The following is a 21,729-nucleotide window of genomic DNA, read 5'->3' on the forward strand; positions in this document are numbered from 1 at the left end:
CCCCAACCCCTCCCCTCTGACCCCCCCCCAACCCCTCCCCTCTGACCCCCCCCCACCCCCTCCCCTCTGACCCCCCCCCCCACCCCCTCCCCCTCTGACCCCCCCCCACCCCCTCCCCTCTGACCCCCCCCCACCCCCTCCCCTCTGACCCCCCCCCACCCCCTCCCCTCTGACCGCCCCCCACCCCCTCCCCTCTGACCCCCCACCCCCTCCCCTCTGACCCACCCCCTCCCCTCTGACCCCCCCCACCCCCTCCCCTCTGACCCCCCCCACCCCCTCCCCTCTGAACCCCCCCACCCCCTCCCCTCTGAACCCCCCACCCCCTCCCCTCTGAACCCCCCCACCCCCTCCCCTCTGAACCCCCCCACCCCCTCCCCTCTGAACCCCCCCCACCCCCTCCCCTCTGAACCCCCCCACCCCCTCCCCTCTGAACCCCCCCACCCCCTCCCCTCTGAACCCCCCCACCCCCTCCCCTCTGAACCCCCCCACCCCCTCCCCTCTGAACCCCCCCACCCCCTCCCCTCTGAACCCCCCCACCCCCTCCCCTCTGAACCCCCCCACCCCCCTCCCCTCTGAACCCCCCCACCCCCTCCCCTCTGAACCCCCCACCCCCTCTGAACCCCCCCACCCCCTCCCCTCTGAACCCCCCCACCCCCTCCCCTCTGAACCCCCCCACCCCCTCCCCTCTGAACCCCCCCACCCCCTCCCCTCTGAACCCCCCCACCCCCTCCCCTCTGAACCCCCCCACCCCCTCCCCTCTGAACCCCCCCACCCCCTCCCCTCTGAACCCCCCCACCCCCTCCCCTCTGAACCCCCCCACCCCCTCCCCTCTGAACCCCCCCACCCCCTCCCCTCTGAACCCCCCCACCACCTCCCCTCTGAACCCCCCCACCCCCTCCCCTCTGAACCCCCCCACCCCCTCCCCTCTGAACCCCCCCACCCCCTCCCCTCTGAACCCCCCCACCCCCTCCCCTCTGAACCCCCCCACCCCCTCCCCTCTGAACCCCCCCACCCCCTCCCCTCTGAACCCCCCCACCCCCTCCCCTCTGAACCCCCCCACCCCCTCCCCTCTGAACCCCCCCACCCCCTCCCCTCTGAACCCCCCCACCCCCTCCCCTCTGAACCCCCCCACCCCCTCCCCTCTGAACCCCCCCACCCCCTCCCCTCTGAACCCCCCCACCCCCTCCCCTCTGAACCCCCCCACCCCCTCCCCTCTGAACCCCCCCACCCCCTCCCCTCTGAACCCCCCCACCCCCTCCCCTCTGAACCCCCCCACCCCCTCCCCTCTGAACCCCCCCACCCCCTCCCCTCTGAACCCCCCCACCCCCTCCCCTCTGACCCCCCCACCCCCTCCCCTCTGAACCCCCCCACCCCCTCCCCTCTGAACCCCCCCACCCCCTCCCCTCTGACCACCCCCCCCCTCCCTCCCTCCCCCCGGTTCGCTCCCTCCCTCCCTCCCCCCGGTTCGCTCCCTCCCTCCCTCCCTCCCCCCGGTTCGCTCCCTCCCTCCCTCCCTCCCCCCGGTTCGCTCCCTCCCTCCCTCCCTCCCCCCGGTTCGCTCCCTCCCTCCCTCCCTCCCCCCGGTTCGCTCCCTCCCTCCCTCCCTCCCCCCGGTTCGCTCCCTCCCTCCCTCCCTCCCCCCGGTTCGCTCCCTCCCTCCCCCCGGTTCGCTCCCTCCCTCCCTCCCTCCCCCCGGTTCGCTCCCTCCCTCCCTCCCTCCCTCCCTCCCCCCGGTTCGCTCCCTCCCTCCCTCCCTCCCCCCGGTTCGCTCCCTCCCTCCCTCCCTCCCCCCGGTTCGCTCCCTCCCTCCCTCCCTCCCCCCGGTTCGCTCCCTCCCTCCCTCCCTCCCTCCCCCCGGTTCGCTCCCTCCCTCCCTCCCTCCCTCCCCCCGGTTCGCTCCCTCCCTCCCTCCCTCCCTCCCCCCGGTTCGCTCCCTCCCTCCCTCCCTCCCCCCGGTTCGCTCCCTCCCTCCCTCCCTCCCTCCCCCCGGTTCGCTCCCTCCCTCCCTCCCTCCCTCCCCCCGGTTCGCTCCCTCCCTCCCTCCCTCCCTCCCCCCGGTTCGCTCCCTCCCTCCCTCCCTCCCTCCCCCCGGTTCGCTCCCTCCCTCCCTCCCTCCCTCCCCCCGGTTCGCTCCCTCCCTCCCTCCCTCCCTCCCCCCGGTTCGCTCCCTCCCTCCCTCCCTCCCCCCGGTTCGCTCCCTCCCTCCCTCCCTCCCCCCGGTTCGCTCCCTCCCTCCCTCCCTCCCCCCGGTTCGCTCCCTCCCTCCCTCCCTCCCCCCGGTTCGCTCCCTCCCTCCCTCCCTCCCCCCGGTTCGCTCCCTCCCTCCCTCCCTCCCCCCGGTTCGCTCCCTCCCTCCCCCCGGTTCGCTCCCTCCCTCCCTCCCTCCCCCCGGTTCGCTCCCTCCCTCCCTCCCCCCGGTTCGCTCCCTCCCTCCCTCCCTCCCCCCGGTTCGCTCCCTCCCTCCCTCCCTCCCCCCGGTTCGCTCCCTCCCTCCCTCCCTCCCCCCGGTTCGCTCCCTCCCTCCCTCCCCCCGGTTCGCTCCCTCCCTCCCTCCCCCCGGTTCGCTCCCTCCCTCTGTCCCCCCCCCCCCCCGGGGTCCCACCCCCCTCCCCCCGGTCGTCCCCCCCCCGGTTCGCTCCCTCCCCCCCCCCCCTCCCCCCCGGTTCGCTCCCCCCCCCCCCCTCCCCCCGGTTTGCTCCCTCCCCCCACCCCCGGTTCGCTCCCTCCCTCCCCCCCCCTGGTTCGCTCCCCCCCCCCCCGTTTCGCTCTCCCCCCCCCCCCCCCCCCCCCCCGGTTCGCTCCCCCCCCCCCCCCCCCGGTTCGCTCCCCCCCCCTCCCCCCGGTTCGCTCCCCCCCCCTCCCCCCGGTTCGCTCCTCGCCCCCCCCCTCCCCCCGGTTCGCTCCCCCCCCCCCCTCCCCCCTCCCCCCGGTTCGCTCCCCCCCCCCCCCTCCCCCCGGTTCGCTCCCCCCCCCCCCCCCCCCCGGTTCGCTCCCCCCCCCCCCCCCTCCCCCCGGTTCGCTCCCCCCCCCCCCCCCCCCCCCCTCCCCCCGGTTCGCTCCCCCCCTCCCCCCGGTTCGCTCCCTCCCTCCCCCCGGTTCGCTCCCTCCCTCCCCCCGGTTCGCTCCCTCCCTCCCCCCGGTTCGCTCCCTCCCTCCCCCCGGTTCGCTCCCTCCCTCCCCCCGGTTCGCTCCCTCCCTCCCCCCGGTTCGCTCCCTCCCTCCCCCCGGTTCGCTCCCTCCCTCCCCCCGGTTCGCTCCCTCCCTCCCCCCGGTTCGCTCCCTCCCTCCCCCCGGTTCGCTCCCTCCCTCCCCCCGGTTCGCTCCCTCCCTCCCCCCGGTTCGCTCCCTCCCTCCCCCCGGTTCGCTCCCTCCCTCCCCCCGGTTCGCTCCCTCCCTCCCCCCGGTTCGCTCCCTCCCTCCCCCCGGTTCGCTCCCTCCCTCCCCCCGGTTCGCTCCCTCCCTCCCCCCGGTTCGCTCCCTCCCTCCCCCCGGTTCGCTCCCTCCCTCCCCCCGGTTCGCTCCCTCCCTCCCCCCGGTTCGCTCCCTCCCTCCCCCCGGTTCGCTCCCTCCCTCCCCCCGGTTCGCTCCCTCCCTCCCCCCGGTTCGCTCCCTCCCTCCCCCCGGTTCGCTCCCTCCCTCCCCCCGGTTCGCTCCCTCCCTCCCCCCGGTTCGCTCCCTCCCTCCCCCCGGTTCGCTCCCTCCCTCCCCCCGGTTCGCTCCCTCCCTCCCCCCGGTTCGCTCCCTCCCTCCCCCCGGTTCGCTCCCTCCCTCCCCCCGGTTCGCTCCCTCCCTCCCCCCGGTTCGCTCCCTCCCTCCCCCCGGTTCGCTCCCTCCCTCCCCCCGGTTCGCTCCCTCCCTCCCCCCGGTTCGCTCCCTCCCTCCCCCCGGTTCGCTCCCTCCCTCCCCCCCCGGTTCTCCCCCCCCCGGTTTGATTCCATTCCCCCCCCCCCCCGGTTTGATTCCATTCCCTCTTTACTCTCATTTCCTGTTCTCTCTCTTCCTGTGGTGTTGTCACTGGGCTAGTCGTTTGGAGACCCAGGGTAATGCTCTGGGGACCTGGATTTGAATCCCACCATGGTACATGGTGGTATTCAAATTGAGTAAAAACATCTGGAATTCCAAGTCTGCTGATGACAATGAAACCATTGTCGTAAAAACACATCTGGTTCACTAATTTCCTTAAGGGAAGGGCCTGCCGTCATCACCTGGTCTAGATGGAGTCGAGCTTCTTAAATGTTGTCAGAGCTGCACTCATCCAGCCAGGCAAGTTGGGAAGTATACCGTTACACCCCTAAATTCTGCCTTGTCGATGGCGGACAGGCTTTGGGGAGTCAGGAGATGAGTTACTCGCCACAGGATTCATAACCTCTGGCCTGCTCTTAGCCACAGTATATAGCTAATCCAGTTCAGTTTCTGGTCAATGGTAACTCCCAAGATGTTGATAGTGGGTATTCAGTGACAGTAATGTCATTGAATGTCAAGGGACGATGGTTAGATTCTCTCTTGTGGGATTTGGCACTTCTGTGGCGTGAATGTGACCTGCCGCTTGACAACCGAAGCCTGGATATTGTCCAAATCTTGTTGCATTTGGACTGTGTCAGCTTCTGAGGAGTCACAAATGATGCTGAACATCATGCTATCACCAACGAACATCCCCACTTCTGACCTCATGATCGAAGGAAGGTCACTGATGCAGGAGCTGAAGATGGTTGGGCCGAGGACATTACTCTGAGGAACTCCTGCAGTGATGTTCTGGAGCTGAGATAATTGACCTCCAGGCATCCTCCTTTCTCCCAGGAATGTTTCCCAACCAGCAGAGGGTTTTCCGCTGCTTCCTGTTGATTCCAGTTTTGTGAGGGCTCCTTGGTCAAATGCGGCCTTGATGTCAAGGGCAGTTACTCTCGCCTCACCTCGAGAGTTCGGCTCTTTTGACCACATTTGAACCAAGGCTGTAATGAGGTCAGGTGCTGAGTGACCTTGGCAAAACCCTCACTGAGCAGGTTATTGCTGAGTAAGTGCTGTTAATGACCACTTCCATCACTTTACTGATGATTGAGAGTAGATTGATGGGGCGGTAATTGGCCAGGTGGCATTTGTCCTGTTTCTTGTGTACGGGACGTACTTGAGTAATTTCCCACATTGCCGGGTAGATGCCAGTGTTGTGGCTGTACTGGAACAGCTTGGCTAGGGCACGGCAAGTTCGGGAGCACAAGTCTTCAGTACTGCAGGTGGAGTATTGTCAGGGACTGTAGCTTTTGCAGTATCCAATGCCTTCAGCCGTTTCTTGATATCACCTGAGGTGAATTGAATTGTCCAAAGTTGTCCAACATCTGTGATGTTGGGGACCTGCAGAGGAGGCCGAGATGGATCATCTACTTGGCACATCTGGCTGAAGATTGTTGCAAAAGCTTCAGCCTTCTCTTTCTCACTGATGTGCAATGGGCCTGATATGGAAACCTTCAGGAATACCACGCAGAATTGGCAACACCATCCTGTTCCCTTGAAAATGTTGATTTTTGCAATTATTTATACATTTAAGAAGCTATTCTGGATCGTGCTACTCTTAGTGAGATACAGTATTTCCTTGTGTTTGACAACACTGTCCTCAATTGCTTTCTGTAGGAATTGTTGGGTTTGCTTTGCCACCGACCTTGATGATCGCTCGGCGGAATGGGTCAGCCCGTGTCGATGTAAAGGATCCACAAAGTGGATCCACCAGGCATGTCTGCAACGGTGGTTGGATGAGAAACAGAAGGGGAACAGCACAGGCCGGGTGGCGTGTCCACAGTGCAACACTGAGTACTTGATAGTCTTCCCAAAGTTAGGTACGTATGAGACTTTTATCTTTTCCCCACAAGCTTGCAAACTTAGAGGAAAAAAAAAATCCTTTCAATTGCTGTGTATTCATGTCCCATTTTCACCCTCCCTACCCAAGTTCTGTGGGTGTCTGCTCAGCTGCATTTTATTCTGGTGAACCAAAGGCATTGAATCACTTCAAAAATGTGCCTTAAGTTCAACCTCCAAAAAAGACCCTTTCCACAACACACACATTAGCCAACTTTTGTTCATGTTTCGATCCTTGATGACTCCAAAACCATATGACGTAGAAGCAGAATTAGGCCAGTCGGCCCATCGAGTCTGGTCCACTATTCAATCATGGCTGATATTTTTCTCATCCCCATTCTCCTGCCTTTTCCCCATAACCCCTGATCCCCTGATTAATCAAGAACCTATCGTAAAGACACTCAATGACCGGGCCCCCAAAGCCTTGTGCGGCAAAGAGTTCCACTGATTCACCACTCTGGCTCCTCATCTCGAGAAGACTATAAGAAACGTTGGCTCTATTTTCCCTCCACAGAGGCTGTCAGACTTGCTGAGATTTTCCAGCATTTTCTGTTTTTGTTTCAGATTCCAGCATCTGCAATAATTTACTTTTAATCGACCTGTTTTTTTCCAATTCAGAGGTCACCAGTTTAGCAGTACGTTGCTCATCGCTTGTAGTGGTGCTATAGTGTTAACACACGTTTCCCAGTATTAATGGGTGCAAGAATCTAGAGGCAAGAAGCAAGGTTTTGTGGCAGTGTCTCCATCTATGGATCATCGTCATTCAGTCATTTGCTCTGGTCTTTATTTGATTATGTTTGCAGTAATTCAAGACCTCCAGACTGACTTGAAGTCCAGTATCAGAGTTTGGGTAAAAGCAAATACATAGAAGATAGGAGCAAGAGGAGGCCATTTGGCCCTTCGAGCCTGTTCCGCCATTCATTACGATCATGGCTGATAAGACCATAAGACATAGGAACAGAATTAGGCCACTCGACCCATTGCGTCTGCTCTGCCATTCAATCATGGCTGATATTTTTCTCATCCCCATTCTCCTGCCTTTTCCCCATAACCCCTGATCCCCTTATTAATCAAGAACCTATCTATCTCTGTCTTAAAGACACTCAATGACCTGGCCTCCACAGCCTTCTGCGGCAAAGAGTTCCACAGATTCACCACTCTCTGGCTGAAGAAATTCCTCCTCATCTCTGTTTTAACGGACTGTCCCTTTAGCCTGAGGTTGTGCCCTCTGGTTCTCAGATCATCCAATTCAGTAGCCTAATCCTGCTTTTTCCCCATAACCGTTGATCCCATTCGCCCCAAGTGCTATATCCAGCCACCTCCTGAATACTGCGGATGCTGGAATCTGAAACAAAAACACGAAATGCTGGAAAATCTCAGCAGGTCTTGCAGCATTTGTGGAGACAGAATAGAGCTAATGTTTCGAGTCAGAGTGACCCTTCGTCATCCAGACTCAAAAGGTTGGCCTTACTCTCTCTCCACGGATACTGTCAGACCTATTAGTGTTTGGGTGTTTGATCTCAACTAACACACTGGTTGTCAACCATTACGGGCTACTACGTTAAGTAGATAAACTGTACCTATTTTACTGATTCAACAGCAGCTTGCATGTCACACCCTTTTTTATGGTCAAAAATGGCCCAAAACACTTCATGATGCACTGGACACTGAGCCAAACGGGGAGATATTAATGGCTGTGAGCTTGGTTTAGGAGCTGGATGTTCATGCAAGCATGGGAGCTGGAGAAGCACAGTGGTTCAGAGAGGACGTCAAGTGTAGGAATTGATGGGTTAGGCACACAGACTCTGCAATTCTGAGTCTTGGTTTCACAATGTTAAGGAAAAAGATATCTTTAGGCTTGCAGGATTGAGACTCAGGAGGTACCAGAAAGTGAACAAACCAGGGATGATTGAAAGAGAAGGAGAGAAAGATCGTTGATTCTGTCCAAGCTCTGGGAGAGATTGAGCTGCTACAAGAAGTGTTTAAAAACAGCTCAACCCGCAATGCTTTCAAAGCAATAACTTAGAAAGAGAAGCGAGAGTGTGGTGTATGTTTGCAGTGTGCGTTTTTGAAAGTTCCCTGCTGATGTTGGTCAAATGAATCTTTTCTTCAGGTCCGGTTGTGTACTCCTTGCATCAAGTTGACCGCATTCTGTCCAAAGCCAGCCCCTTTGCAGCAGCCAGCATCGTGGTCGGGACAGTGTACTGGTCGGCGGTGACGTATGGAGCGGTGACTGTAATGCAGGTTGGCACCCACTTCCCCTACACCGCGACCCCCCCCCCCCCCCCCCCCCCCCCAACCACCTCACCCCAGCATGCCATCAAATCCATCAGTCATTGTTCCTCAGAGCCAAGGACGACCTCTGTCAGCCATTTCATAGCAGTAATTGTTAAACAAGAGCCCATCTTTCTCACGTGGAGAACTTCTTCCTTGATTGCTCATGAGGTGGAGATGCCGGCGTTGGACTGGGGTGGGCACAGTAAGAAGTCTCACGACACCAGGTTAAAGTCCAACAGGTTTATTTTTTTCACAGTAAGAAGTCTTTCAACACCAGGTCAAAATCCATGATAGCTTATTGGTGAAGGATTTGATTGAATGGACAAGAAGGTCCATGTTGTGTTTGCTATTTGCAACTGCGGTGCATTTCAATGCCCCTCGGCTGAGGAAGTATCTGTTGGTGTTCGATGGGAATGGGATAGATCTTGATTGTGCTGCCATTCTCCTCCTGTCAGTGTTATTAGTTAAGGTTTTGCAGCACCGTTTGAATACATCGTTTCCATGTCATGTAGCAGGTTTGCGGCCAACTTTTCTGTTTTGAAAAGGATTTGGGTGTCGTATTGATTCGTGACTATGATTAATTTGATGCTCAGACCCCGATGTGAAAGCTTCACAAAGAGCCTTTCACCTCATAGCACAGACATGAGCGGGAAAGTTTCACCTGGCTCTCATGCACGTATGTGGAGTGCAGTTTTCCCCTTATGGGAGAATCTAGAACTAGGGTCACTGTTTAAAAATAAGGCGTGGTTATTAAAATGAAATTGAGGCAAAGCTTTTTGAGGGTAGTGAGTCTTTGGGGAAAAAAAAAAGAATCTTCCTAGCTCTGACTTCATTTGAAGATTCTGCTTCCACTATTTCGAGGAAGAATGTTCCAAAGATTCATGACAATCTGAGGGAAAATTATTTCGCCTCATCTCTTGTTATGAATGGCCGATCCCTCATTTTTAGAAAGTGACCCCTGGTCCTAGAATTTCCAACAAGAGAAAACATCCCCTCCACATCCACCCTGTCAAGACCCCTCAGGATGTTAAAGGTTTGATCAAGTTGCCTCTAACTCTTCTAAACTCAAGTGGATACAAGCCTAACCTCTCCAACTTTTCCTGATTCGACAAGGAGACCAAGGGTGTCCAGGGATAGCTGAGCTGGTTCATCGCACTGATTTTCACAATCATCAGCAAAGAGAATGTCTCCTTTTGTGGGGAAGAGCAGAACTAGAGGGCAGCACGGTGGCACAGTGGTCAGCACTTCTGCCTCACAGCACCAGGGACCTGGGTTCGATTCCGGCCTCGGGTGACTGTCTTTGCGCATTCTCCTGGCGTCTGTGTGGGTTTCTTCCGGAGGCCCCGGTTTCCTCCCACACTCCCAAAGATGTACGAGTTAGGCTGATTGGCCATGGTAAATTGGCCCTTAGTGCCAGGGGGATTAGCAGGGTAAATACATGGAGTTACGGGGATAGGTCCTGGGTGGGATTTGTTGTTGGTGTCGACTCGATGGGCCGAATGGCCTCCTTCTGCACTGTAGGGATTCTATGATCCTATAAGTTTGCCACCAAAACATCCCGTAGGGAATTAAGAAGAAATATTGTCATCCAGTGAGTGCTGAGAATGTGGAACAGGCAGTGGGTGAGGCAACTGATATGGATGAGGTTCAGGGGAAGCTGGAGAACAGAATGGATGGATACGGTGGTGGATATAGATGAGACAAGATGGCTTCGCGTATAGGTTTGAGTGGAGCATTAACACTATTGTGGGTGGGTTGGGCTGAATGACCTTGTTTCTGTGCCATACATCCCATGTAATCCAATTTTTAAGCCAGCAGGTAGAGGTGCAGGACACTGTTCAGTAACTGGGCCTGTCTTTAACCATCTGCAGGTTGTCGGACACAAGAAAGGCCTGGACCTCATGGAACGGGCAGACCCACTCTTCCTGCTCATGGGCCTGCCCACCATTCCAGTGATGCTCATTCTGGCCAAGATGATCCGGTGGGAGGACTTTGTGCTTCGCATGTGGCGCAAGTACTCCAGCAAGCTGCAGGTTCTCAGCAACATTTTCCCAGGTGAGATCCCAGCCCGCAACGGGCCCCTCACCAAAGACTGCACACCCAGAGGTTCGACCCTTGTCAGCTTCTGCTCTCTCACGGCTAGCTCAGAGATACAGAAGTCTGTTTCTGTCCCTAAGCAGGGACAGGCACTGGAATGTGGTGACTAGGGGAATTTCACAGTAACCTCATTGCTGCGTTAATGTAAACCTACTTGTGACTAATAAATAAAGTTTAAAAAAAACCTAAAATCAACCTTTTCTTTGTCAATCTGCTTTCTTAACTGCTGAAGTGGAGGGCTTGGAGTGTTTCTATTATCTTAAAGGTGCTATCTAAATACAGATTGTTGTTGACTTATTTTGTTGATCTGTCTTCTCTCACTATTTTAGTTTTTTTTTTTCTCCTGACTATTTCCATCTGCCTCACCCACCCGTCCAACCTTGAGCTCACTGTCTCTCACCCTCTCTGTTAATGACAATGGAAGCTGCTTCACTTTTCTAACCCCAGACTGTGACTCTACCTTCTGCCGACAGTGTTCATCCTCTGTCTTGCTGCAGCTCAAGGTGTGAACTTGGGAGTGGAAATGATGAATCAGTAAACGCCACAGAGGAGTGGACAGATTTCACATTGAGTTGTTTCGAGCTCCGTCAAGAAACAAGCAACGCGGTCGCTCCCCTTGAACGCACAGTGTGGGTGGGTGTGTACGCGGCTCCCGCCAACCGTTCAGATTGTGTTTAATGTTTTTCCGCTGTGTAGGTTTCGGATGTCCCATTCCTCGTGTCCCAGCTGAGACCAGCTATCAGACTGACCACATGTCCGTGTCTCGCATTCTGTGCGGCGCCCTGGTCTTCCCCACCATCTCCAGCATGGTCGGCAAGCTCATATTCAGCGGTGTGAACTCCAACCTACAGCGGACTATCTTGGTGAGTACATGTGCTGATTGCCTCTGATTTTTCTCCCTTCCCCTCCTGAAGACGCTGGCTCTTGCTGGGCCACGATTACTCTGGCTCGCTCTGCGATCATCGTTGAACATCCCCAATTCTGACCTTATGACGGTAGGCAGGTCATTGATGAAGCAGCTGAAGATGGTTGGTCTCGGATACTACCCTGAGATGTTAGGAATGGGTTGGCAGGTACCTTCTACTTAAGTCCTAATGGATATTAATCATTTAATAGCGCTCACTGGGATATATAAAGAGGTTACAGGTGGCACTGTGGTGGATGTGTGTCTGGAGTGAGTTTATAAAGAAGCAGGACTTGCGTTTCCTTCACTGGACTGCAACTGAGAGGCTCAAACATGAAATGTCTTGGATGATTTAGCTCCAACAAGCACAACCTGTATGTCCACATGCAGCAAGATCAGGACAACGTTCGTGCTTTGGCTGGTAAATGGCACACAAGTGCCAGGGAATGACCATACCCAACAAGAGAGAACAGAACCATCTGCCGTTGACGTTCAGTGACATTATTGTTGCCGAATTCCCCCATCGTCAACACCCTGGGAGGTTATCACTGACCAGGAATTGAACCGGGCAAGCCATATCAATGCTGTCACTACAAGAGCAAGTCAGAGGCTAGGAATTCTGTAACTCACCTCTTGACTTCCCAAAGCATGTCCATAATCTACAAGTCAGGAATGTGATGGAATATTCTCCATTTGCCTGGACAAGTGCAGTTCCAACTACACTCAAGAAGCTCGATGCCATCCAGGACAAAGCAGCCCTCTTGATTCGCACTACATTCAGCATTTACTCCCTCTGCCACTGAAGCATAGTGGTGTTAGTATCTAAGAGGTTCTGCTGATAGATGTTAAATACCTGGGAGCATAAGGTAATATGATTCACAGATTAGTTCATTATATTCAGATGGGTATAGAAAGACTCAGCCAGCACTTGGTAGAGATTGTGTTAGCGTGGAGAAGTAAACTCTGCAATACACATTCTCTACCAAAAGCATCCTCCGAGTCTTGGTGTCTTCTTCACAACCAGAATTAGGAATTTTTCTAACAAGTGCTAGCAGTGTGCACCATCCAACTCACCAAGGCTCAGTCGGCAGCACCTTCCAAACCTGCTACCTTATTGTCGCCAATAAGCACCCTTGCAAGTTCCCCTCCAAACCACACCAGCCTGACTTGGAAATATAGCACCGTTCCTTCACTGTCGCTGGGTCAAAATCCTGGGAATCCTTCCCGAGCAGCGATGTGGGTGTATCCACACCACATGGACCGCAGCGGGTGAAGAAGACAACTCGCCACCATCTTCTCCAGAGCAATTAGGGATGGGCAATAAATGTTGGGCTAGCCAGGGGCATTCATGTGCCTTGAATGAATAAATTAGCAAAATCACCCACGGTTTTAACTAGTGATCTTTGACTGAGGTTGTTTTTTAAGGCTTTGTATTTCTTTGGTGTGATTGGGATTCGCCTCGGTGGTGTCCTCATTGTTGGCACAAGTCATCCAAGCCCAACTTGAGCAGGGTGTCGAAGCTTTTGCCTAGCGAGTTGCACAAAGTGGGAGGCCCTGGCCTCTGGGTTAAAGCCTGAGACCGTGGCTTCAACTGGATTTTCCATTCCAGAGATCTTGTGGCATTACTGGCAGGAGAACACATGATTCTGTTGACTGCTGCCCAACATTCTCTTTCCAGAACCAATGCCACCAAAAATAGACGCACTGGTCATTCACCTTTCACTGACAAAGCAATACGTTCCCTCTGAGTGCTTTTGATTTTTATCCTGAGGAATGTGGGGAAAGTGTAAAATGAATGCAAGTGTTTCAGGTTGTGGATCGCACTTTTTTTTTAAAAAATTGAATATTTTAAGTTTAAGGGAAAGAATGTCAGGCCCAATAACAAAGCTGTAGTCAATGCATGAATCGGCTGGTTTTCCTCCATCGGAATGTTGTGTCCGGTTCTGGGCACCCCAACTGAGGAAGGATGTGAAGGCATGCGAGAATATGTGCACGCAAAATTCACGTAAATTTGCTTTGATTTATTCTTGTCACCTGTATTAGCATACAGTGAAAAGTATTGTTTCTTGCACGCTATACAGACGAAGCATACCGTTCAGAGGGAAGGAAAGGAGAGAGAGCAGAATGTAGTGTTACAGTCATAGCTAGGGTGTAGAGAAAGATCAACTTAATGCGAGGTAGGTCCATTCAAAAGTCTGACAGCAGCAGGGAAGAAGCTGTTCTTGAGTCGGTTGGTACGTGACCTCAGACTTTTGTATCTTTTTCCCAAAGGAAGAAGGTGGAAGAGAGAATGTCCAGGGTGCGTGGGGTCCTTAATTATGCTGGCTGCTTTCCCCGAGGCAGCGGGAAGTGTAGACAGAGTGAATGGATGGGAGGCTGGTTTGCGTGATGGATTGGGCTACATTCACGACCTTTTGTAGTTTCTTGCGAATGATTCCAGGGATGAGTCATCAAACACCCAACTTGAGCATTGGTTAAAAAATCTTTCGTGGGGTGTGGGCTTCGCTGGCAAGACCGGCATTTATTGCCCATCCCTAATTGCCCCCTGAACTGAGTGGCTTCCTAGGCCATTTCAGGCGGCTAAAAGTCAACCACGTTATTGTGGATCTGGAATGACGTAGGGCAGACCAGGTGAGGGTGGCAGATTTCCTTCCCAAAAGAACATTTGTGAGCCAGATGGATTTTTACGTTTTATGAGGTACACTTTATATTCCATATTATTCACTGAATTTAAATTCCACCAGCTGCAGTGGTAGGAATTGAACCCATGTCTGCAGTGGATTGGCCTGGTCCTCCGCATTACTAGTCCAGTGACATTACCACGGCGATTACATGCTTGGGGTATTACTTCATCTTTTAAAAGCAGGACAGTTCAAACCAGCAATTATGCTCCTGATTACAATCCAATGTACCCTGCTGAAAGGTGCCCTCTCATTTCAGAGCCACCTTGTTCTGTACTGTGGATTCGGATTAGTCTGTCCATACTCATGATTTAGACAAGCGGCTGACACTCTGAGGAGAACAGTAAGTGGTCGCTGAGCAATTCTATTGCTAGAGTTTGTGACTAAGGAGCAAGCTATGCCAGCAGTGTGCCTCAAATGCCTCTGAACTCAGACTGGGCGGGCACCCAGACACTGCGTCAGCGGTTAAAATCTCCTTCAAGCAGTAGCGTGGCACAGAGAGAGAGAGTGTGATGGAAACTGAATCCCTACTTTATTGGCTTATCTAGATCTCAGCCTGTGAGTACAAAGGTTAGGAGTGCCTTTATTAACAGCGGCGTCAGAGCAGGGAGGTCATGCTGTAACAGTATAAAATGCTGGATAGGCCACAACTGAAGTACTGTGGGCAGTTCTGATCCATAGGACTCTTAAATCGGCCTCGCAGGTAGAGGAGGTGGTTAAGAAGGCGTATGGTGTGCTGGCCTTCATCAATCGAGGGATTGAGTTTAGGAGTCGGGAGATAATGATGCAGCTTCATAAGACCCTCGTCAGACCCCACTTGGAGTACTGTGCTCAGTTCTGGTCGCCTCATTACAGGAAGGATGTGGAAATGATTGAAAGGGTGCAGAGGAGATTTACAAGGATGTTGCCTGGATTGGTTGGCATGCCTTATGAGGATAGGCTGAGGGAGCTCGGTCTTTTTTCCTTGGAGAGACGAAGGATGAGAGGTGACCTGATAGAGGTGTACAAGATGTTGAGAGGTATAGATCGGGTGGATTCTCGGAGGCTTTTTCCCAGGGCTGAAATGGCTGCTACGAGAGGACACAGGTTTAAGGTGCTGGGGAGTAGGTACAGAGGAGATGTCGGGTAAGTTTTTCACTGAGGGTGGTGGGTGAGTGGAATCGGCTGCCATCAGTGGTGGTGGAGGCAAACTCGATAGGGTCTTTTAAGAGACTCCTGGATGGGTACATAGGACTTAATAGGATTGAGGATTATATATAGGTAAGCCTATATATAAGCCTAGGTAGGTAGGGACATGACCGGCGCAACTTGTGGACCGAAGGGCCTGTTTGTGCTGTATCTTTTCTATGTTCTATTATAGGAAGGATGTGTTTGCATTGGAGAGGGTGCAGAGATGATTTACCAGGATGCTGTCTGGGTTGGAGGGTCTTGAGCTATGAGGAAAGGTTAGATAGGCTGGGGCTGTTTTCCTTGGGGTGGAAAGGTGGAGAAGATTATGAGGGGGCATAGATTGGGTGGACAGGAAGGCACTTCTTCTGTTAGTAAAAGAGTCAATAACCAGGGGGCATAAATTTAAGGCAAGAGGTCGAAGGCTAAGAGGAGAATTGAGCAGTAGTATCTTCAGCCAGAAAGTGGTGAGAATCTGGAACGCACTGCCTGAAAGAGTGGTTGAGTCAGAAAGTCACTTGCATTGCCATAACTTCCAGGGCTATGGGCAAAGTGCTGGAAAATCTGAATGTAGTCAGGTCTTTATTGACCGGCATGGACACGATGGGTCAAATGGCCCCCTTCTGTGCTGCAAACATCTAAGAACCTGTGAGAGGGGGATAGGATGTGGAGTTGCTCGCATTGGATTGGGGTGGGCACAGTAAGGAGTCTCGCAACATCAGGTTAAAGTCCAACAGGTTTATTTGGTAGCACGAGCTTTCGGAGCGTTGCTCTTTCTTCAGGTGAGTGAAGAGTTATGTTCACAAACAGGGCGTACATAGACACAGACTCGATTTACAAGCTAATGGTTGGAATGCGAGTCTTTACAGGTACAGACAATGTGAGTGGAGAGAGGGTTAAGCACAGGTTAAGGAGGTGTCAATTGTCTCAAGCCAGGACAGTTAGTGAGATTTTGCAAGCCCAGGCAAGGCGTGGGGATGACAGATAGTGTGACATGAACCCAAGATCCTGGTTGAGGCTGTCCTCATGTGTGCGGAACCTGGTTATCTGTTTCTGCTCAGTCATTCTGCGTTGTGTGTCGTGAAGGCCGCCTTGGAGAACGCTTACCCGAAGATCAGAGGCCGAATGCCCGTGACTACTGAAGTGTTCCCCAACAGGAAGAGAACACTCCTGCCTGGTGATTGTCGAGCGGTGTTCATTCATCCGTTGTCGTAGCGTCTGCATGGTTTCCCCAATGTACTATATATGATGACATCAACAAGTTCCATCCCACCATCAGACTCTCCGGAATCAGTTGCATTCTTGGACACACGCATTTCCATCAAGTACGATCACCTCAGCACTTCACTGTACCGCATGTCCACGGATAACCTCACGATGCTCCACTCCACCAGCTTCCACACCAAACACATTAAAGAAGCCGTCCCCTACGGACAAGCCCTCCGTATACACAGGATCTGCTCGGATGAGGAGGATCGCAACAGACACCTCCAGACGCTAAAAGACGCCCTCATAAGAACAGGATATGGCGCTCGACCCATCGATCGACAATTCCGATGTGCCACAGGGAAAAACTGCACAGACCTTCTCTGAAGACAAACACAGGACATGGCGGACAGAGTACCCTTCGTCGTTCAGTACTTCCCCGGAGCGGAGAAGCTACGACGACATCTCCGGAGCCTTCAACATGTCATTGATGAAGACGAACATCTCGCCAAGGCCATCCCCACACCCCCACTTGCCTTCAAACAACTGCACAACCTCAAACAGATCATTGTCCGCAGCAAACTACCCAGCCTTCAGGAGAACAGTAACCACAATACCACACAACCCTGCCACAGCAACCTCTGCAAGACGTGCCGGATCATCAACACGGATGCCATCATCTCACGTGGGAACACCATCCACCAGGTACACGGTACATACTCTTGCGACTCGGCCAACGTTGTCTACCTGATACGCTGCAGGAAAGGATATCCCGAGGCATGGTACATTGGGGAGACCATGCAGACGCTACAACAACGGATGAATGAACACTGCTCGATAATCACCAGGCAGGAGTGCTCCCTTCCAGTCGGGGAACACTTCAACAGTCACGGGCATTCTGATCTTTGGGTAAGCGTTCTCCAAGGCAGCCTTCACGACACACGACAGCGCAGAGTCGCTGAGCAGAAACTGATAGCCAAGTTCCGCACACATGTGGACGGCCTCAACCGGGATCTTGGGTTCATGTCACACTATCTGTAAACCCCACAACCTGCCTGGGCTTGCAAAATCTCACTCACTGTCCTGGCTGGAGACAATTTACATCTCTTTAACCTGTGCTTAACCCTCTCCACTCGCATTGTCTGTACCTGTAAAGACTTGATTACCTGTTAAGACTCGCATTCCAACTGTTATCTTGTAAATTGAGTCTGTGTTTATGTTTGCCCTGTTTGTGAACACAACTCTTCACTCACCTGATAAAGGAGCAGCGCTCTGAAAGTTCGTGCTACCAAATAAACCTGTTGGACTTTAACCTGGTGTTGTGAGACTTCTTACAGTGGGAGATAGGGCATTGGATCTCTATGGAGCACCAACAGGTAGGCACGAAGAAACAAGAAGGTTACATAACCCCTCAACCTGCTCCACCATTCAATAGGACCATGGCTGCTCGGATCTTGGTCTCATCTCCACTTTCCTGCGTGCTCCCCACAACCTTTGACTCCCCTGTATTTCGCGTTCTAGATCAACTGGACTTCCAATCTATCCATATGTCTCTATTCCTTTTGTTTTAGTGTACAAAAGTCCATCAGTCTTCACCCTGAATCTATTTAGTGATTGAACAACATCAGTCATTTGGGCAAAATCCAAAGATTCACGGTTCTGAAAGTTTGGAAATTGCTCCTTTCTGGTCGCCTCACTATAGGAAGGATGTGGAAAAGATTAAAAGGGTGCGGAGGAGATTTACAAGGATGTTGCCTGGATTGAGTGGCATGTCTTATGAGGATAGGCTGAGGGAGCTCGGTCTTTTCTCCTTGGAGAGACGAAGGATGAGAGGAGACCTAATAGAGGTGTATAAGATGTTGAGAGGCATAGATCGGGTGGACTCTCAGAGGCTTTTTCCCAGGGTGGAAATGTCTGCTACGAGAGGACACAAGTTTAGGGTGCTGGGAGGTAGGTACAGGGGAGATGTTAGGGTAAGTTTTTCTCAGAGGGTGGTGGGCGAGTGGAATCGGCTGCCGTCAGTGGTGGTGGAGGCGACCTCAATAGGGTCTTTTAAGAGACTCCTGGATGAGTACATGGAATGTAATAGGATGGTGGGTTATAGGTAGGTCTAGAAGGTAGGGATGTGTTCGGCACAACTTGTGGCTGAAGGGCCTGTTTGTGCTGTAGTTTTTCTATGTTTCTATCTCATCCCTTATCCTGAGACTCTGCCTCCAAGATATGGACCTGCCAACTAGGGGTACCAGCCTCTCTCAAGCACATTGTGTCAAATGCTATATACATTTCAATGAGATCACCTCAACTTAAGAGAATGTGTATCTGTTGTACCCATTTTTCCTTGGAGGACAGCCCCTTAATCCCTTCATTCTTTCTTCAAAGGTAACTATATCAGCACATTTGAACCAAAGGTCTATTCGAAGCAAAGCCTGACGTGAAGGATGGGTTGGGCTCACTTGTCATGTCCCAGCAGTCAAACATCCCGCTGTTGCGTACGTTCCATTCTCCACGGATGGCTACTGGGCCGGGGTACTGGTGGGAGGTGTGTATCTGCGGAACTTGTGTTCTGTTCAGAGCTAGCACTTGCAGCAAAGGAGTTGGGGTAAGAGATAATAAGGAGCTTTCTTGGACAGTGGAACTGTCTGGCGCAGGTTAGCTTGGAAGTGGTCCTCAGTGACCAGAAGCTCCAGGGGAGTTGATGGCTTATCTCTTCAGATCTGAAAACTGTGCGTCTCTCGAAGATCAGGGACAGCTTCAAGTGCAGAATGTCAAACCGGGGTGGAAGGAATTCTGAATTCTCAGCTGCTTTTGATGAGGTGAATGGAGGGGGAGAAAATGCTTTCACTCATCAGTGAGTTGGTAACCAGGGGGCCACCAAGAGCCCAAGGAAGGGAGACGTGGGATGAAAATTGTCTGGCTGTGTTCAAGTTTATTTTAGTGTCGCAAGTAGACTTGCATTAACACTGCAATGAAGTTACTGTGAAAATCCCCCAGTCGCCACACTCTGCTGCCTGTTCGGGTACACCAGGGGAGAATTTAGCATGGCCGATGTGCCTAACCACGTCTTTTGGACTGTGGGAGCACCCGGAGGAAACCCACGCAGACACGAGGAGAACGTGCAAACTCCACACAGACAGTGACCCAAGGCAGGAATTGAACCCAGGTCCTTGGCGCTATGAGGCAACAGCACTAACCCACTGTGCCACAAAAAGATCCCATTGCACGATTTTGAAGAACAGTTGAGTTTCTGGTGCCTGAGCCAATATTTATTATCGTTACCAGGCTGTGGAATGCCTGGCTACTGGTAGCACAGGAAGCAGAGCCCATCATGGCTATTCCAGGGGCTGGGGAAAAGGGTTTGAGAAAGGAAAATGGCCCAAACTGTGTGACACAAGGCAACAGACTGGAATGTGGAGGGGTGGTTCAGAGAGTTGGCACAGGCATAATGGAGCTGAATTACTACTTCTGTGCTGTGAAATCCTCCAATTCTAAATGAGTATTTTGGTTGAGATAGTGGAGGGTCACGTAGAAACATAGAAGATAGGAGCAGGAGGAGGCTGTTTGGCCCTTCGAGCCTGCTCCGCCATTCATTACGATCATGGTTGATCATCCAACTCAATAGCCTATTCCTGCTTTCGCCCCATAACTTTTGATCCCACTCGCCCCAAGTGCTATGTCCAGCTGCCTCTTGAATACATTCAATGTTTTGACATCAACTACTTTCTGTGGTGATGAATTCCACAGACTCACCACTCTTTGGGTGAAGAAATGTCTCCTCATCTCGATCCTAAATGGTCTACCCCGAATCCTCAGACTGTGACCCCTGGTTCTGGACTCCCCACACCATCGGGAACATCCTCCCTGCATCTACCCTGTCTAGTCCTGTTAGAATTTTATAAGTCTCTGAGATTCCCCCCTCATTCATCTGAACTCCAGTGAAAACAATCCTAACCTAGTCAATCTCTCCTCATACATCAGTCCCGCCATCCCCGGAATCAGCGCAGGTCTCTTCAGGAGTTCTGCTGCCATTATAAAAGAACCTTACAGAAAGTGGAGTTTTGGACGTTTCACTTTCCAGATGGCCCAGCTGTGCATTTCCTGTTTCTCAACTTGTCTCTCTTCCCCTCTTTTATTCATTCATTGGACATGGGCATCACTGGCTGGGTCAGCATTTATTGCCCATCAATAGTTGCCCTTGAAGTGAGTGGCTTGTTAGGCTATTTCATAGGGCGGTTGAGAGTCAACCACATTGCTGTGGCTCTGGAGTCGCATGTAGGCCAGACCAGGTAAGGACGGCAGATTTCCTTCCCGAAAGGGACATGAGTGAACCAGATGGGATTTTCCGACAATCGACACAGGTTTCACGGTCATCAGTAGATTCTTAATTTCAGATTTCTTTTTTTCCTCTCTCTTTTCCCTTTTAGGGTGGGATTGCCTTCGTCGCCATCAAAGGGGCCTTGAAGGTTTACTTCAGACAACAGCAGTATCTCATCCAGGCGAACCGGCGGATTCTGAATTACCCCGATCGAGAAGAGGAGCAAGAGGAACTGCAGGCGGGCTACGAGGACTCTGGGAGTGACTAAAGCGGTGATGGAGGGCACGACCGGCTGAGATATGAGCAGGTGCTGTTCCGAGATGGACTGTGTTCTCTTCCTGCTCTCCGGCCCACTGGAATTGTCACTTACGTAATCCCAGTGGGGGCCATCATGACATTCCCAGATAGTCAAACGCTGGCTTGGAATCCAGCCCCAGTTGGGCTTACCCAGCTCCCATCTTTTCTTTTTGAAACCTCGACTAAACATGTACCCTCATTTTCAATTGTCCTTATATTCTTCAATCACTTTTACTGTTTTGTTTACTTAATTTTTAAAATATTTGAAACGGCAGCCACTTTCTGACAGAGGTCTCTGTCCAAGTGGTACCTCACTTGAGACTTGATGTCGGAGATGCTGCACCATAGCGCGATTGTATATGGTTCTTTGGTTGCCACATTTGCACCGCTTCCACGTGGTGACTGGTCTTGTCCTCACCCACAGGTGATCAGTTACTACGGGACGCAGCGTTCCGCTGCATCCGCGCCCTTTTCAGTGGCTGCGTCAAAGCCGGGACAACCCCGTGTCCCCAACAGCATTCTCCCGCTTCTCTTTTTTTTACTTCCTGGGGAGGAGACAGCACTCGATCTCAGTTCAGCCCGTGACCCATGGCTGGGCACCCAAGGAGGGGATGCACAAGGAGTAAGCAGCATTGCCAACAGTGCGTGGGGCCTCGTGCGATTTCCCCCCAGGCCTTCTCAACAGTTCGAACCCGCGATTTTCCCATTAACCAATAATTCCTTTTGCCAGATCCTGCCATATATCGGGCCATAAAGAAGAGTAGAAATGTAGTGACAAGTTAAAGTTGACGTTCAGTTGGAGCTTGACCCGCTTTTGCACTGCAGAGAGAATTTTCTGTGCTCATTGCATGTGGCTACAAGAGGCACATCCAAATAAATGACTTGATTTTATAAATATGTATTTGAAGGTAGAGTATTTTAGATTAGATTAATTTTTTTTTCTA

At 52.9% G+C, this 21,729-nt stretch overlaps 1 protein-coding gene across 1 annotated transcript in view; it reads left to right on the top strand.

Moving 5' to 3' along the window:
• The window catches only part of LOC144510158 (E3 ubiquitin-protein ligase MARCHF5-like), a 30,408-nt gene that overhangs the window by 7,086 nt on the left and 1,593 nt on the right, over positions 1–21,729 (top strand). Inside the window, exons 2-6 of the mRNA XM_078239548.1 lie at positions 5,623–5,825; positions 7,958–8,088; positions 9,993–10,176; positions 10,915–11,081; positions 20,598–20,795. Coding sequence (XP_078095674.1) covers positions 5,623–5,825; positions 7,958–8,088; positions 9,993–10,176; positions 10,915–11,081; positions 20,598–20,756 — 844 coding nt within the window. The 3' untranslated portion in view covers positions 20,757–20,795. The remainder of the gene's footprint in view (positions 1–5,622; positions 5,826–7,957; positions 8,089–9,992; positions 10,177–10,914; positions 11,082–20,597; positions 20,796–21,729) is intronic.

This window comes from Mustelus asterias, chromosome 22 (genome assembly GCF_964213995.1).
Source record: "Mustelus asterias chromosome 22, sMusAst1.hap1.1, whole genome shotgun sequence".
NCBI classification, from domain to species: domain Eukaryota; kingdom Metazoa; phylum Chordata; class Chondrichthyes; order Carcharhiniformes; family Triakidae; genus Mustelus; species Mustelus asterias.